The sequence below is a fragment of the Pseudonaja textilis genome, chromosome 6, assembly GCF_049901715.1.
Source record: "Pseudonaja textilis isolate UNSWEBS1 chromosome 6, rPseTex1.2, whole genome shotgun sequence".
NCBI classification, from domain to species: domain Eukaryota; kingdom Metazoa; phylum Chordata; class Lepidosauria; order Squamata; family Elapidae; genus Pseudonaja; species Pseudonaja textilis.
The window spans coordinates 57,234,213-57,252,117 of NC_141995.1; the positions used below are offsets into that span (position 1 = coordinate 57,234,213).

Sequence of the window (17,905 nt, forward strand, 5' to 3'; positions counted from 1 at the left end):
TTGTTAAAATCTGGGTGTGCCTAACCACACAAACTTGCCCTAAATCTTCAGTTCCCAAGACTGCCTGCGGCCAGGTTAGAATCCAGACTGAGAAGTGTCTGAAATCTTCTAGAAATCTTAATCAGGAGCTACCCAACCCTATGTGAACTCCAGGTTAACTAATGATTAGTGTAACAAGAACCGTGTCTTTGAAAAAAAAAACATTCAGCAACTGGAATTGCTGGGTATTGACTCAAATAAGGCCATTGGGATGTATCCTGCCTGCTTGTTTGATTTTTATATGCATTTGTTTATTTCTGGTTTGTGACCTAGATACCTTAACGGATGGCTGGCTAGCTGCCTGCTCTTCCTTCTTTCGTATACCAACATTTCTCACTTGCTAAGTAATCTGTACAGCATGCAGCACAACTTACATAAATATACAACCAATCTACTACCAACCATATTCAGATCATCTTCAAGAGGCTTTTGCCTTCATATTCTGTTCATCATCTGAGCAGCTCCCATACTGTTTTTTTTCTGACTGATATCTTACCAGATGGCAACAAAGTACTTTGATTTTCACGCCTAATGCCTCAGATCTTGAATTCTTTTGATGCTACCACTTTAATTCCCAGTAAAAGTCCTTTTCTCTGTAACAATGGAGTCTTAAGGTTTTCTTCCTTGGATTTTGAATGGAGCCTCACTTGACATTAACACATTCAGAATTCCTTCCTTCCTTCCTTCCTTCCTTCCTTCCTTCCTTCCTTCCTTCCTTCCTTCCTTCCTTCCTTCCTTCCTTCCTTCCTCTCTCCCTCCCATAGGTGATTTTGTTGATATTAGAATTTTTTTTTGCTTTATTGTCTAATGTTCCATCAGTCATACTGGATACTACTAAGATCAGTGAAAAATTAAGACACGTGGAAAAGCTTTTTGCTCAACCAATAAAGGCAACATTTCTGCAACCTTAGTTCCTGTTGATAGTTTTCCTATATTGATTTACCACACTAGCAAAGGCAATAGCACTTAGAGTTATATATTGCTTCATAATGCTTTCCAGCCCTTTCCAAGCGGTTGATAGCATATCGCCCCCAATAATCTGGTTCCTCATTTACCGACCTCAGAAGGATGGAAGGCTGAGTCAACCTGAGCCGGTCAGAATCTCCTGCCAGTCAGCAGAGTTAGCCTGCAATACTGCAACCTAACCACTGTGCCATCACTAGAATTATGAGCTGTTTGAATTGTAGCAGCTCAGCTCTTTGCTCATGTTAAAGGTTTCCAAGTTTGCTAGTTTGGCCTAATGTGTAAAAGCACCAGGTTAGAATCCAGGAATTATAAATACCAGTTGCCATTCTGGTACAAAAACCCTGAAGGTCAGAATTATCATAGAGAAAAAGTTATCATAGAGAAAAATCAAATAACTTAGTCGCAGAAAAGAGACTTTTCATAACAGATTGTATCAGGTACACTAATGAGAACCAGTGAGTCACATTCATTCTACAGTATTCAGTTTTAGCTATTATCTTTATTCAGGCAGAAGGAAGCTTTGCTGGTGTAGTTTGACAATCAATGAAAATACACGGAGGCAAAATAAAACAAAAAGTAGGCACCCCCATTAAATGCTTCTAAAAGAAAATGCTACTAATCTATCTACTGCCAAGTTCTGTAGCCCTTCTGATATTGAAATGAAGAGCAAAACTTCAGATGGGTTTGGGGACCAAATAGTGCCTTAACCGATCCCGGTCACTTCTTGTTACAAGTTATTTTCACTGGGATGAAAGCTAGAATATATACCCTTTTGTATCGCCTTGGGAAAATAAAGGCTTATTCAAACCCATATGAATATTTCAAAAATTAAAAACCTGGCCAAAGAAGTTGTTTTGGGCATGTGAACTTTAACTTTATATAAAAATAATTAAGTCAATAAAGGCTGGAAGGAAATCTAATTGTCCGAGTGGTGCTTCTATGTCAGAGTTGTCAAACTCAAATTCGTTGAGGGCCTTGTGTTTGACCTCGGGGTTGGGACAGGGGGGGGATTGGCAGGTGTGGCCAGGGGGGGCGTGGCCAGTTCGACGTCACTTGTGTCAGCGGCACCTATGGTGGCCAAGGCCTAAAGCAGGACTTCAGACTCTCCCTCCCTCTCATTATAACTAACTAACTAACTAACTACCTACCTACCTACCTACCTTCCTTTCTTTTCTTTTTCTTTCCCGCTTCATTCTCCTTTCTTTTTCCTTTCCCTCTTTTCCTTATTTTTCTTCCCTTGCTCTCCTCCCAACTTTATTTTTCTTTGTCTTTCCTCTTTCCCTTCCTTCCTTTCCTGCCTCTTCTTGCATGCTCAAATGCAAAAGGGGAAACACTTCTCTTTTTGTTGTTTCGTTTTTAGCTTGTTTCGCTAGCCTTCTGCAGTGAAAGCGGAGCTGGGGGCTGGGGGCTGCGCGAGCTCACGGGCAGAGGCACTGCGGGCCAGTCTGTTGCTAGGGTCGCCCGTGAGCCAGATCTAAGCACCTTGCGGGATGGATCTGGCCTGTGGGCCTTAAGTTTGACACCCCTGTTCTATGTCAATACATACAGATGTGGCTTACGAGAGCATTTTCAGGGTCATTCCCATCAACTATGTACAATATTGCAATAGTTTTGTCAAATAGACTTACCCGTTTCCTGTGTGGGCTGATCTCTAGTTTCATCATTGCACACTTGTTTAAAGTATTTAAACGCCTACGGAGGGGAAATAAAAACAAACACCAAATAAACAAGATTAACAGTAAGTATTTCAATCTGTGCTACCTGTTCTTCCAACTAAAGGATAACTGCAGAAGCTCTAGCTAACCTTATTTACACAGAAACCAGGGAAAGAAGAACCTAAAAGAATAACATTTCTGTTTAATTAACTCCATGCTACATCATCTGGATACCAGATTTTGTGGAGTGGGTGGGAGAGAGAGAGACAAGAACAGAAACACCCTGACTCCATCAGATTCCTTGGGAATCAAAACCATAAAGGAGAACTTGTTCAACCAGAGGTCATTAGATCGGAATAGCTGCTGTGCAGTAATACAAGGTTCTTGTTCCCATCGTGGAAAACTACTAGCGCCTTTCAAGGGACAGAAAACTTCAGGAATGCTGAACTTGATATTCATGATGATAGTAAATTACTTCGCAATAAGCCACCTGCTTTTGTAAAGTACTAAGTAGAATGGAAAGAGAATGACGCTGAATTTTAAGCCACATCAGGAATTGTTACTGCTATTTAACCAACAGAAACCCAGTCCCCTACAGATTTTATTTCCATTGAGCCATTCTATATCAGTACTCCATCACACAGAGAACACCACACAATTGATTTTACAGAGCCGCAGATTATTGTATTATTTTATTTTATAGGAATCTGTAGAGATCTGTATTGTTTTATTTTATTTTATATTTTTCTTCCCTTTAAGAAAGTTGGAGAGATAGTAGATTCTGGAAGTAGTAGTAGTTGAGCCACTGAACCACACAATTCCATTTTTGGTTGGGTGTTTGACGTGAACCATTTGCTAGATTATACACTGAATCATCAAGAAAAAAAATATATTTTCCAACAACCAACGAGTAGGTCCCTTTGTGAACTGAACTCTCAAAATACCAAACATCATAACTTATCACCAATATGATTTTTATTTATATATAAAATAATGAGTTGCTTGCAAGGCATAGACACAATTTATTTTCTGGTCACATCACGCAGTAAAGAAATACTTTATGATACATCTGAATACATTCTATGATTCTGTAAGGGTCTCCTGCTCAGGCAGGGGGTTGGATTAGATGACCTCCAAGGACCCTTCCAACTCTGTGATTCCATACTTCCAATCAGCCCCCATGCAGGTGGCACACTTAATGGTCAGCTTTCATTGTCTGTCTTATACCAACAAAACTTCAACAAGAAAACTCATTTTCTAGACATCAGGCATCCATATTGTTCTTTATATGTGTTATTACCTTGTCAAATACAATTATTTTTACTATAGCTCCAGGATACTTCTGTTACTTTGTCAAAAGAAAGGAAAACAAACCCATCACATCCTCTCCAAGGTTGGTTATTTTCTCATATTCCCTTACAGCATGTGTGCAGCTGTATGTTTCTATCTCTGTGTTATCTCTGCATGTTGTAACTACCGTATTTAGATACAAGGCTGAGGTTTTTGGTTTACAATCTGGAGTTGTTTATTGAAACATATATTTCTGGGGATCTTAATTTAAAAGGTAGGATGCATATACATCCCATGTGTATGTGAATGATATTATTTCCTATAGCAACTATTAAACAAACACAGCTTATCCTAATTTTGATTTATTGAAAAAAAGTCACCTGAAAAAAATAGTATAGATTGGCCTTTCCCGCCTCTAGACTACAGTTAGATGAACCACAGATTAGGTTCAGACTGAATGAATAGTTGTGGTTAATAATAAATAAAAGCAAAAGCTTTCGAATTCTTTCTTGGCGCTGCAAAATAGTTTAGTACAAAGTCCTAAATAGGCCAGGGACTTGACACACTATCAAAGATGTCATTATTCCAAGGATTTTTATTTAAGTTTTATTCATTTTCTACTATTACATTTAATTCGTGCTTAATAAACATTGTGTTGTCTGGGTTATTTTATTTGTTTAACAAAACAAATTATATTCCTAATTGTTATCATTTTTCCAGCCATTGATAAAACAAGTTCCATGTTTGATAGTATTTGATAGATCAAACAGAAAGAAGAGACAGAATACTAATATTATTCCGAGTATTATATTACAGTTTTCATTTGACTCACCTTCTAGAAAAATACTATTATTTGGTATTATTGTTGCTGTTACTGTTGCAGTCATCTATTAATAATAATCTAACAATCATTCAATGACTTCTTGAAGTTACTTAGGATCGGTCCTTGAAGGTCCAGCCATCCTGTACCACAGGGGTCTTCAAACTTGACAGCTTTAAGAATTGTGGACTTCAACTCCTAAAATTCCTCCTCCAGTCACGTTAGCTCAGGAATTCTGGGAGTTTAAGACTTGTGGACTTCAACTCCCAGAATTGCTCCTCCAGTCACATTAGCTCAGGAATTCTGGAAGTTTAAGACTTGTGGACTTCAACTCCCAGAATTGCTCCTCCAGTCACGTTAGCTCAGGAATTCTGGGAGTTTAAGACTTGTGGACTTCAACTCCCAGAATTCCTCTTCTAGTCACGTTAGCTCAGGAATTCTGGGAGTTGAAGTCCACAAGCCTGAAACTTGCCAAGTTGGAAGACTCTTGCTGCACCACCTCAGTCACATGACTTGAGATCTGGACATTTGCCAATTGATTCACACTTACAACAGTCCTGCGGTCACACGATCACCATTTTGCAATCTTCCCTATTAGCTTCACACAAGCAAAGCCAGCAGGGAAGTTGGCAAGCTCTCTCTCCTATCACTTTTTCTCCCAAGAAGCTCCTCCACACACTTCGCACTTGTGCTTGGCAGAAGCACCCTCTGCCTAGCCCATGAGAACTTGCACCATCCCACATGCACTTCACTCCAAAGGACTCGCCTGCCTGCTTGTAAGATGGCTAGGATTTGCGCATTCCTGCCGGCTTTTCCACTGACTCTGTGGAAAAGCCAGCAGGAAATGGCAAGTGAGGCAACTGCTTAAAGACAAGAACAGGAATTGGGGAGATTGCTGACGCTAGGCACCGAGGTCCTATGATGTTGTGCTTTACCACAGTGTTGTTTTAGCAGTGGAAATTCTGGTCCCCATTGCTGTCGTTAAACAAGGACTACTTGTGCTGTTACTCTTCCTCTGAAGTTCACACTATAACCTGAAACCTTCTTGCTAGACCTTCAATGTTTGAATTGCACACCAGCTCTATTCAAAAAAGTTGGGGAAAAGCAAGCAAGCAGGAAAAAGCAGGGCCTTCTGATCAAATTAAGGATTTAATTTAGTCCCAATGAAAGGAAGAGTAGAATAAATAAATATAGCCAATGCTATATGGATTTAATAATCTTCCACTGCCACCTTTTCATCTTTATCAGTGGCCCCTTGGAAGGTGCTCTGACCACATGAGGTCTTGGTACATCTGTGTCCTTAAATGCCAAGGCAACAATCCAACAGCTTCCTGTGTCATTTTCACATTCTTCAATCATTAAATCAAATAGCATCTGTCAGGTAAGAATTGGGTCTTAATAATCCTAATAAAGGTATTATAGCAAATATAGCAGCAAATATATAAAGCTCTATTACAGGAATAATACAGCTAGTCCTCAACTACCTGTGTTATTCTTTTAGTGACCGTTCAAAGTTACAACAGCACTGAAAAAATGACTTGCGATCGTTTTTCACATTTATGACTGTTGCAGCATCCCTGAGATCATGTGATCCAAATTCGGATGCTTGGTAACTGACTCATATTTATGACAATTGCAGTGTCTCAGGGTCATGTCAACAGTTTTACAAACTTCTGACAAGCAAAGTCAATGGAGAAACCAGATGCACTTCACAAATGTGCTACTCACTCAACAGCTGCAATAATTCACTTAACAACGGTGGTAAGAAAAGTCATAAAATGGGGAAAAAGTCATTCATTAGCTTCAAACTTGATAAGTTTAAGACTTGTGGACTTCAACTCCCAGAATTCCTGAGCTAACATGACTGGAGGAGGAATTCTGGGAGTTGAAGTCCACAAGTCTTAAAGCTATCAGGTTTGAAGACCCCTGCATTAGCAACATAAAATTCAGGCTCAATTGTGGTTGTAAGTCAAGGACTAACTGTGTAAATAAAGCAGATCTTACATTGGTCTAAATATAGAAACCAGAGCTTAACCTTACAAATGTACCCCTCCAGAATTTCCTATTTCATTTTTCCTCAAAGTTATAAAGATCAAATGAGTGGATCACAGAAAACCATCTCATCAGTCGAGATGAGATGCTCCCTTACTAACTTCTGAACAGTTTACAATTAATTCAATTTCTAGTAAAGGGAATAAAAAAGTAAGCCATATGTTTCCAAAGGAAAGTGATACTTGATTACAATGTTGTGAGTATCGCAATTAACTTCAGATAATTAAAAACTGCTCTTCCATCCGTTCTGTACAAATGATCTCTGGTAAATCTGGATTTCCACATTGCTTTAAAACAATAAACATGGAGACGTTTTACAATATTTGTGTCTCTCTTCAAGTTTATCTAATTCCAGCCTGTTGCATTCAACCAGCCCAAACTCTTTGATCTGTTGGAGAAACAAGTTTCCGGTTGGCCTGATAAGAGAGCATTGGATTCCAAAAGATAATCTGTTTTAGAAGAAACCCTTAAAAAAAAAAACCACGAAACTGTTGTGCAACTGAGCCAGCTGAACCAGAGACTCTAAAGACAATTTCCACCGAACTGTCTTTAAAAATAAAATGTACACCGTAAACAACATTTAACAGAATGACAGAGAAGAAAATATGCATTAAGAAGAAAAGAAAGTCTTTGAGACTCATGTATTTACAGCCTACTTACATTTCATTTAAAGACCACTTGAAATTGCAACCTTCTTAAAAAGGTGTTTTATGGCCAACTTTCCTAAAACGTTGCACCACTTGTCCTACGATCACAATTGCAATCTAGGCACATGGCAATCTGTTTGCTCTTAGCAAAATGTGTTAACTTTCTGGGAAAGCCAGAAAGGAGATGGCCAATTGTGATCACAATTGTGGGGTAACAAGTATCCCACCATTTGAAATCTCCTCTCTGGCTTTCCCAGAAAGTCAACACATTTTGCTTGGAGTTGGCAGGGAGGATTTTTTTGGTCCTGAGTGAAGAGACATGTATGCATGGCCTCATCTGGGCCTCCAGATGTATGGTAAATACCAATCGAGGCCTATTGTACAGTTTTAACATATTTCCTGCCTCTAAATAACAAGAAATTGAGTCACTGTTTGTAATAAGGATTGGAAAAAAAATGGTGGCTGCACAGAAGGGATACTAAAAAAAGGGAATATGTAGTGTCCCACTTAAAAACAACAACAGAATGCAAATTGTTAACTCTCTCCAACCAGTGAGTGTAAGCAGGCAGAGTCAAAAATGACTATGGAATGTTTTACATCAATTTTTGCCCTCTAGCTATATATTTCTAAAAGCACCACATGAAGAGAAGACAATGGATTTTCATTATAATTAGTAGAGGTATTACTGCAGTACTAAGTCATCATATACCTTTGAAAACCATACTTTCAATCGCTATCTAGAGAACTTGACGCATAAATGTTTTATAAAGCTAGTATCCTAAAACATGTTTGGCAGCGTAGGATTTAAACCATGTTCCTTTCTGATAACATTGCATTGCACAATCAATTTCTATCCTTTTCTGCAATGCAAAGAAAATGCCAAAGTATAGAGCACTTGTCATGTAAATAATAGGCTCCGACCTTGTTTTCTTCACTTTGTATCAAAATTTCTGCTGGAAAAGGTAACCTGAATTTGCAAGAACCAATAGTTTTGTACAGAACAGTAAATGTTTAGTGCGGGAATGAACAGGTTGCTTACCTGTAGAAATATAAAAGGGCTTCTTCAAGTGTTGAACTGTGCATTCACGCTCCTTGGTTTCATGTTTGCTGAAAGTCTTCATCAAGAACTTGCCATATTAGAGGCAGGCTTGAAGGACAACACATTGAATGCATTTTGAGTCACTTTTCTTTAGTTTCCATCCACCAACTGAGCAAATTATAGAATTCAATGTACTTACCAAGATAGGCATTTAGAAAAGAAATGTGAACGGATTTTGTTCCGTTCGTATATAACCACTTGAAGAACCACAATTACAGGTTAGCTCCTTGTTCCACATCTCTGCGGCATGTATGTATGGATAAAAAGCAATCTTACCTAACAGTTGAAAAATGAATGCCCATTTATGCCAACAAGGACCAATCCGACCATCTCAAGAAGCATCTGTTCTGGCTTCAAAGCCCACATAATTGTGCTTAAGAAATGTCATCAGTCAGAACTGAACATTTGTAGAGCACAGCCTCAGATGTTGACACTGTCTTCATGGAATGTGCTCAAAGAAATTCAGCAACAGCTGCTTTGCCAGGGCATATGGAAGAGCAACGGTTTCCATCACCCACTTAGCTGCTTGTGAAGTGGAAACTGGAAGTCCTTTCTTATCACCTCCATAGCATATAAATAGTCTTTGAAACTGACAAATCTGATCAAGATTGAAGAACAAAGCTTTATGACATATGCAGCAAATCCTCCAGCAGGGTTATTAGAGATCAAGGAAAAAGAGAAGTGGAAAGGGGAGGAGGAGGAGGAGGAAACAGTGATTCACTTAATATTTAGGTATGAAGACAATCTTTGGGGCACGGGTAAGGTTTCAATATGAGCACATTAAAATGAAATTGAGTTTATGGGTAGTCAACTCAAAGGATACCTGCCTGATCTGCTTCAGTTATTACCATTAAGGATACCACTTTCAGGGCTAGTCATTTAAATTATGGGAAAAGTTTCACATGACATCCAATGGGCTTTGAGAATTAAATCAACAATCCATTTCATAAAACATCACCACAGAGATCTAGAAGAAGATGCTGGTTCAATTACAGATTCCGGTCCACCCTCAATGGGTCGCATGAATATCTTAAGAGATGGGAATGCTTGAAGGCCTGATTTTGTTTTCAAAATGCCATGTCTGACCTGAACTCTACCTTGATAGATAGGCAGCTATCATAAACATCATCAGATATGGGTCTACTCAGAGTCAAGATGGAAGGACTTAGGATAGAAAGCCTGGCTGCTTTTGTTCATGTATCGTGATGGTTTATAACATGAAAGTATGCAACTCTATTGATGCAGGTATCTTCACTTGGTGGACTAGGAAGAGTTGATGTCCTTGACTGAAACACACGGAACCATTATGGACCCTAGGGCAGCTATCTTTTTATAGCAGTACAGACATTTCATCTCTTGCTCCAAAGAATCAGTTGGTCAAGAACTCTGACAGAAGTTGAGTTCCGCTGTTGGAAAAACTTTATAGCCTGTTAAGAGATCAGAATAAACATTCTGATGAAGATGAATCAAGAAACAAAGGAACAAAAGGCAGAATGCATAAACCTATTACTGGTCAAAGGTCCTGCTTGGAAGAATCTCCAAATTTTGTCATCCCAGGATGACTTTGTTCAAGCAGCAGGAAAGATCTGGAGTTTGAAGAATCAAAAATTGAGGGGACAGTAGAGAGTTAATATAAAGGACCACATGAATTCTGAATATACAGGTATTCTGACATTCTGACAGAGTTCTTTTTTGGCGGGGCATTTGATGTACTGTGTCATTACTATGATATAGTAAACTTTCCTGAGAAAGATTGGCTGATCACAACCAAACATGACAGCAAAAGGGCAAATCATCTCACCCAGGACAATTGGCCCAAACTCTGCTGTATATTTGGCTATGTTGATGTTTGTTTTGGCAAATTTATAGATAAGAGGTGGGATATGGGATGAAGAGATAAACGCCTGTAACTTTAGAGAGGACAAAGCGTTGCCAAGTTTGTTTATACTAGTGATAAAGGTTGAAAGACATTTCTTTATATATATTTACTTTTTTTTCTTTCCCTTTCCTTTCATGTTTACTCCTTCCATTCAGGGGTGGGCTGCTGGGGGTTTGCAGGGGTTCGGGCCATTTTTGCCCTCCCGGAGACTCAAGGAAAGCCTCCGGAGCCCAGGGAGGTCAAAAATGCCCCCCCCCACCCACCGTGATGCAGGAGACCGACTAGTCCACGCCCACCATGGCCACGCCCACCCAGTAACCGGGAAGCTAAACTTTTTGAAGCCCACCCCTGCTTCCATGTCCCAATTTTTTTTTAAAAAAAGTTAGCTTACGTTAGATTTTACCGTTCTAACCCAAAGACCGCGCACAACCTTCATAAAACGGTGCCCAGGTGGTGTTATATAAAGCTATAATGACAAGAGACGGCGCTGTCTTCCGAAGGATGGGGGCGAAAAGTGAGAAACATGGCCGGAGTAGCTGGAGAGGGAATGAATGTCTGTCACCTTGCTTGATGGGCTGCGAAGCATGTGGGGCTGGGAAGGGATGGCGGTGGGCTGAATGAAGGCATTTGCTGGCGTCTGTTGGGCTAAGCAGGGGCAGTTGAGGATGTCGCGGGTACAGCAAGCAGTCGCAGAGCTGTGTGGTTCTGGGGCTGCTGGCCGTCCCACGGGGCAGGGTGCAGGATGGTCAAAGGCTGAGACAGGCAGCTGGGGAGAACTGAGGCAGTCTTGTTGAGGCTTAGGGTTGGAAGGCACCAAGCCTGGAATGGCTTAGCTTGAGGTAGTTAGTCATTGAATGACCCGCAATCCTTGCTTAACAACTGCACAAGGAAAGCTGGGATTGTTGTCGTAAGTCACTGAGGTTACCTCTCACTTTACAATTGCCATTCTTTCAATTGTGGCCATAAATTAAAGACTATCGGTTAGCTATGTTTGTGTTCTGAGCCAAACCCTTTTCCAACAAAACAAACACGAACCAAAGGGAACAGAAACCTTTTGACGATTCTTATGAATCCCCGGTTAAAAGGCTACTGCAAACTAACCTTGATAAGCCCAAGCCTCGCCAAAACTGCGTGAGGCTGCCAAGAATAGCAGATAAGAAATATTTTACAACACACGAGTCTTCAAATACCAACTTAAGATACTGCAATGTCCACGAGGATGAGTTTCAAAACATCTTTGCTTCCTGCAAAGAATGTTCGCTGCACAGCTGGCTTTTATCTTCTTGAAGGAGGGGCCATTACCTTGCAGCCTTACTCCCGAGTCGCCTGTGCTGTTGTAGCTGCTCTTTCCTACGAGCAATCCTGTGCGCACACGCACTTGGCACAGGCTCCTCGGGAACCTCCTCCTCGCTACTGCCAGCCCCCATAATCTCTGAAGGCAGCAGTCCACTCCCTGATGGACCTGGCCCCTCATCTGAGTCCTCGCTCTCCTCAGCCATCCACACCTGCTGCCGGCTAACCACAACAGTTTGATACTAAAGAGGCAGCTGGTATATCTCTGCTACCAAGAAGAGACACATCTAGTTTTATTCATGATGGGAGCACAAACATTCATTTATCATTTCCAAGACCACAACATTTGAAAATCCTGAGTGTTTCATATATTCATTGGCAGCTCTGTAGACTCTCTTCATTCTTAGTCCCAAACACTTTTGCCTTGTAAACTACCACTAGACAATGCCTGTAATCCTGCACCACAATATTAACGACGTTACAAAGTCAATTGCAAACAGCAATTCCACTGGACTAACATATGTAAATTGTGTTTTGCATAAGGGGACTGTAGAAGAACAATATATAACAATGGCTGATTTTTAACAATAAAAACCATGTCTCTAGGATTTTGTTTCCTTAATTAGAAAAGTCTCTCAAAAGATTCCCCCTCCCCTCCTTCAAGTTTGTAGAGCATGAAAAAAAATCACATCTGCATTTATGGATTTTTTTTTCTTGTCCTGAAGAGTAAAACATTTTCGTTTTCTTTTTCTACGACACAAAAGAAATGTAACCTTAATAAGAACACACTTTTTACATTTCAAGTGAAAATTTAACTACAGTTTAGGCAGATAACCATTTTCTAGGCAATGAACTATTAGTTTTCAATCATGGGTCTACAGTTAATAAAATATTCATTTCATAAAATATTAAGTTTGGAATTCTGGGTACTACAATCAGTTGGAAGAATTGGAAATTGGAGGGAAAAGGAAAGAGCAAGAGATACAGGGATTTCTTCAAATATAATCTTGGTTATTCATCTCCAAAGAGGAAAGGAACAAAGCTATACATATTTAATATTCTAGTAATATAAATGTATTAAATAAATAAATTCTCCCAGTAGCATATTGGCAGATAGGTGTTATATGCACATGCTAAATGTTACCTGAGAGTTTTTTATTTTATTTTCCTGCAGATGTATAAACCTCAGTTTTAGGAAGAAGGATGCCCTCTAAATCAAAAAAGCAATCTACCTTTTGAGGGCTAGCTTACTATGCATGTTTCATTATGAAGTATAGGCTACACGTAACTCAGAGCCTTCCTTGTTATATATATATTTTTAATTTCTCAATACTTCAGATCACGTAACTGATTAAAAAAAAATAACGAATGCTTTCTAGACGTAGAAATTTGCACCCATTTAGAATTGTTTACTTGAATTTATCCAGATTCAAGAATTTGGGGAAAAGAAGTTCACATTTTAAGCCTTTGTGGTGAGTGATTACGTATAATAAAATGTGCGTAGACAATAACTGAAATGTAGACGTATATATATGAATTGTACTTAGGAGTGGCTAATGTGCAATCCGCAAAGTTAAAAGATTAGCTTAAATTTTATCTCAAAGCTTACTTAAGCAATGTGTTAAAAGTAATGCTGTTTTAAACAGCTTTATCTGCTCAGCAGATTTGAATGTGGCGGTAGAGCCAGGTCAGCGTTATATTAGACTAGAAAGCAACCTGGACGTGCCAGATCTAAAACAACCAAAATGAAATAGAATAGAATAGAATAGAATTCTTTATTGGCCAAGTGTTATTGGGCACACAAGGAGTTTGTCTTGGTGCAAATGCTCTCAGTGTACATAAAAGAGAAGATCCATTCATCAAGAGTCAAGAATCATAAGGTACAGCACTTAATGATAGTCATGAAAATGCACAAAACCCCTTAAATATGATCCTGTTGCAAACAGCATGTTTAATTGTATCCCTTCCGCAAAGACTTGTGATAACCTTCCTTCACTGCTTTTTCTTCACATGAGCACCTCTGGAATTTAAAACACGACGAAAGCTACCAAATTAGATGCTTTTAAGATTAAACCCAAGCACAGAAGATAAAGTTGCCATTATCATGAGCACTATGCTTCTGAAATACCTAAATAATGCAGAATTGCCAGCTGATGTCAAATTATTATTCCATTCCAAATACACGCGGTCAACTTATGACCATTCGTGTAATGACAATTCGAAGTTACGACAGAGCTGACAAATACTCGCACCTGTGACCAGCACAATGTCCCTGTAGCCACATGATCAAAATTTGAGCACTTGGCAACAGGCATGCAGTTATATTTGCAGTGTCCTGGAGTCATGCGATCACCATTGCTGGCCTTCTTGTACTGTATCACATTAGTTCAGTATACTGTCCTTCAAATGATCAGAAAAGTCTTCCAACAAGTCAATGGGAGAAGCTAGATTAGTGTAGAGGTAAAGGTTCCCCTCACGCACATACATGCTAGTCATTCCCAACTCTGGGGGGGCGCTGCTCATCTCCATTTCAAAGCCAAAGAGCCAGCCCTGTCCAAAGATGTCTCCGTGGTCATGTGGCCGACATGACTAAACTCCAAAGGCGCATGGAATGCTGTTCCCTTCCCCCCCAAAGTGGTCCCTGTTTTTCTACTTGCATTTTTATGCACTTTCGAACTGCTGGGTTGGCAGAAGCTGGGACAAGGAACGGGAGCTCACTTGGTTATGTGGAGCAAGGCATTCGAACCGCCGAACTTTCTGATCGACAAGCTCAGTGCCTTAGCCATTGAGCCACCGCGTTCCCTGCATAGTTCAGTATACTGTTCTTCCAATGATCAGAAAAAGCCTTCCAACAACTCAACGGGGGACAGCTAGATTAGTGTTAACCACCACATAATTCACTTAATGACCATAGCAAAAAACCCAAACCCTTGTGTTCCTAAGGCAAGGACGACATGCAGCTGGTTCCTAAAGCAGCTTTTCTTACCTACCTGCATAAAGCTTCAATGGCGTCTCTGTCCAGAAAGTCATGTTCTCTCTTCACCGCAGTGATGTCAATGGGAAAAATAAGATCTGTGAAGATCAAGACGGATGAGTAATCAGAAAAAAAAAAAAGTTCTTCCCACAGATAAACTTTTTCCAAAGAAACCTTCTCGCTCCAAGAGGCAAGTAACTAACTGTGACAATAAACATTTCTTTTTATACTCTCTTGGGCGAAACGTGCAGAAGCTTTAAGGGGGAATCAACATCTCCATGTGTTACACCAGAGATCTCCAAACTTTGCAACTTTTAAGACTTGTGGACTATACTGGCTGGAGAATTCTGGGAGCTGAAGCCCACAAGTTTTAAAGTTGTCAAATTTGGGGAGCCCTGTGTTACAGGAAGGAAAAACCGGTGGGAAAGGTAAGGTATATTGTTGGGAGACAAATACAAAATAGCGTGAGCTGTGGAAAACCAAGTTGGCCTTTAAAAACAAATATTAACATTATGAAGAAACCTTCCCGGGGTCTGTATGTACACCGTTTAGGTAGCACATTTGTTACCTGAACCTAAGTTCCAGCAACACCGAAAAGCAACAAAGGAGACATTTTAAAAAACAAGATTTATCAAGGCAAGAGACAAACAAACATTTTAAGTACAGTTCTCCTCGACTTACGACCACTATCGAGCCCAGAATTTATGCGGCTAAGTGAGAAATTTGTTGAGTTGTGTGTGTCCCATTTGACATAATTTTTCTTGCCACATTGGTTAAGTGAATATTTGCAGTTGTTAAAATTAGACACCCGACTGTTAAGTAAATCTGGCTTCCCCATCGACTTTGCTTGTCAGAAGACAGCCTGATAGAAAAAGAGTTGTAAATCACTTTTTGCAGTGCCGTTGTAACTGGTCACTAAATGAACTGTTGTAAGTCGAGGACTTCCCGTAGACCGATAGGTAATGTTCTCAATGAAAGGATCAACGGCTGTAAACTTTATGTTCTCTCCTGGGCTGATGGATCTTGTGCTCTTGTGACCCATCAAGCAAAAGGCAGCCTACTAACTGTGTGTGGTAATTCTACTTGGGTTTAGTTAAGTCTCTTCTTTGCCTGGACGGACTGCGAAAACAACGGGCTTGACAAACACCTGCCTGGCCACCATGCGCGAGGGAAAAGCTGCCTTTGCTTTGTCAGTTGTGCAAACCTGTCTTAGGTAAACACTTGGGGGGAGAGCAAGAATGAAGCAACAACAGGGACAACCACCTGAAAAGAAGGCTGGAAATTTACCAGTAAACCTGCAGTGGTAAGTAGACAAGTCAGATTTTCCAGCATCTGCAGTTCACTGAGGGGCAGGTGGCTCTTCATCCTTTTATTCTACAGAACTGGCAACGGCTCTAAATCAGATTACAGGTGTGTATTTGTATCACAGCGTGGCTTCTCTAGCTTTTCCTCCAGGAGCTTGAGGCAGTTGGCGAAGTTTTCCCCTAGCAACTTTGCCAGTTCATTTAAACTGACACAACTACTACGGGAGGGAGGCTCAACGAAAGAGTAAAATACTGGAAACCTGGTCTCCTTGTTACCAGCATCTTTGCTGCTTTGTGAATCGTAGCACATGCTTCTCAAAACCTGCCATTGACTGTCGCTGCGTGACGGGACTTGGATTACTGCACACTCTGCATTTTTATCAAAGCCAGATGGAACAGGATCCCACGTCAAAAGTTTAGTGAACGTCCTCTTGTGCCGCCCTTTCTTTTGGAAATTAGTGAGCTACTTTGACGTTACTATATATGCTTTGTTCTAGAACAATAGGAATAAGACTTGTAATAACACTTTCAGTATTTTACAGCCCTCTCTCTAGAGTCAGCATATTGCTCCCAACAACCTGGGTCCTCATTTTACCGACCTCTGAAGGATGGAAGGCTGAGTTAACCTTGAGCTGGTCAGAATTGAACTGCTGGCAGCTGGCAGAATTAGCCTACAATACTGCATTTTAACATGCATTGAGCCACCATGGTTCCTTTTCTTGGTTTCCCTATCTTGGCATCGGGAAAATAAATTTCCCTATCTTGGTGTCCTCCAGATGAGTGGGAACTACTGTATATATTCTCATCCTCCTTAACCGATTGCCATATTGACTAAAAAAAATGGGAATTCTAATCTCCTTACATTTTACTCCACAGTACCGATAGCTGCGGCAGCAGCTTGGCTTCTATCATGGCATCGGAGGAAGATTTTCATTTGCAGAGATTACGAAGAACGGCAAAAGGTTTAAGCTTATTTTGAAGGACAACTTCCTAGAAATTTTGGCAAGAGCAACGAAATCAAAGCAGCCAAATATAGAACGTTGAAAAAAATAAGAGGTAGACAATAGCTAGAGCTATCCTGCGGAGATATTTCATATTAATGTTATTATTACTTTAATTTTCTAAAATAGACCCTTCTTGGTTTGGTGTCTGGCCCAAATCTGAAGAATATAATAGACGGAAACTCAGTTGTTAAACAGATAAACAAAAGAGCTGCCAATTGTTGTCTCTGTGAGTGCCATTATTCTCTGCGATTGCCAATGCAGCTGTGAGTTAAAGCCTTAAATTAATCATTTCTTAAGAACACTCTGCTTAGCTGTGCTAAGTTGTCCAACAGTAAATAATGAAACATCTCTATTCAGTTAACCAAACAGCTGCAATGAGATGCTGATCCCGAAGTTTCCCTCCGACTACAAGAAAACTTCTGATCTCTGCTGCAGATTTTTAGGGAGCAAAAGACTATGAAAAGCCTTTTGAGTCACACTGACGTTACACCAACGCGAGCAGAGTTTTAAAATATTTTATCTCTTGTTAAATCTTGCATGGTCTGGCAAGTGGAACTCACCCTGAACATCCTAGCTGTAAATTCTCAATAGAAATCCACCTCTGGATTTCTATATTCAGGCTTTTAACAGGGTTAACCGGGTCAATACATAAATATCTAGAGGTTGCAACATTTAAAGAACTTTAACATCAAGAAGCATTACAACAGTCAGGAAGTCTTGTAACAAAAGAGTTGAGTATATAGGGATGCAGGAACATACAAATTATCTATTACTTTATTTTCAGACTTAAAGCTTAGAAATGTTTTAAGGTGCAGGTTGCAAGATGATCCAGAATTAAATTAGGAAATGAATTTTAAAAAGATTTCAGTTACATATACCGTTT

At 39.9% G+C, this 17,905-nt stretch overlaps 1 protein-coding gene across 3 annotated transcripts in view; it reads right to left on the reverse strand.

The window, feature by feature from the left end:
* The window catches only part of DLC1 (DLC1 Rho GTPase activating protein), a 304,040-nt gene that overhangs the window by 23,252 nt on the left and 262,883 nt on the right, over nt 1-17,905 (reverse strand). For 2 of the 3 annotated variants that reach the window (XM_087936653.1, XM_087936655.1), the window contains 2 exons: nt 14,731-14,812; nt 2,634-2,697 (listed from right to left, as the gene is read on the reverse strand). In XM_087936653.1, the coding sequence (XP_087792779.1) occupies nt 2,634-2,697; nt 14,731-14,812 (146 nt within the window). Of the gene's footprint in view, nt 1-2,633; nt 2,698-8,844; nt 9,019-14,730; nt 14,813-17,905 lie in introns of those variants that run through there. The other variant, XM_087936656.1, reaches the window with a different exon arrangement.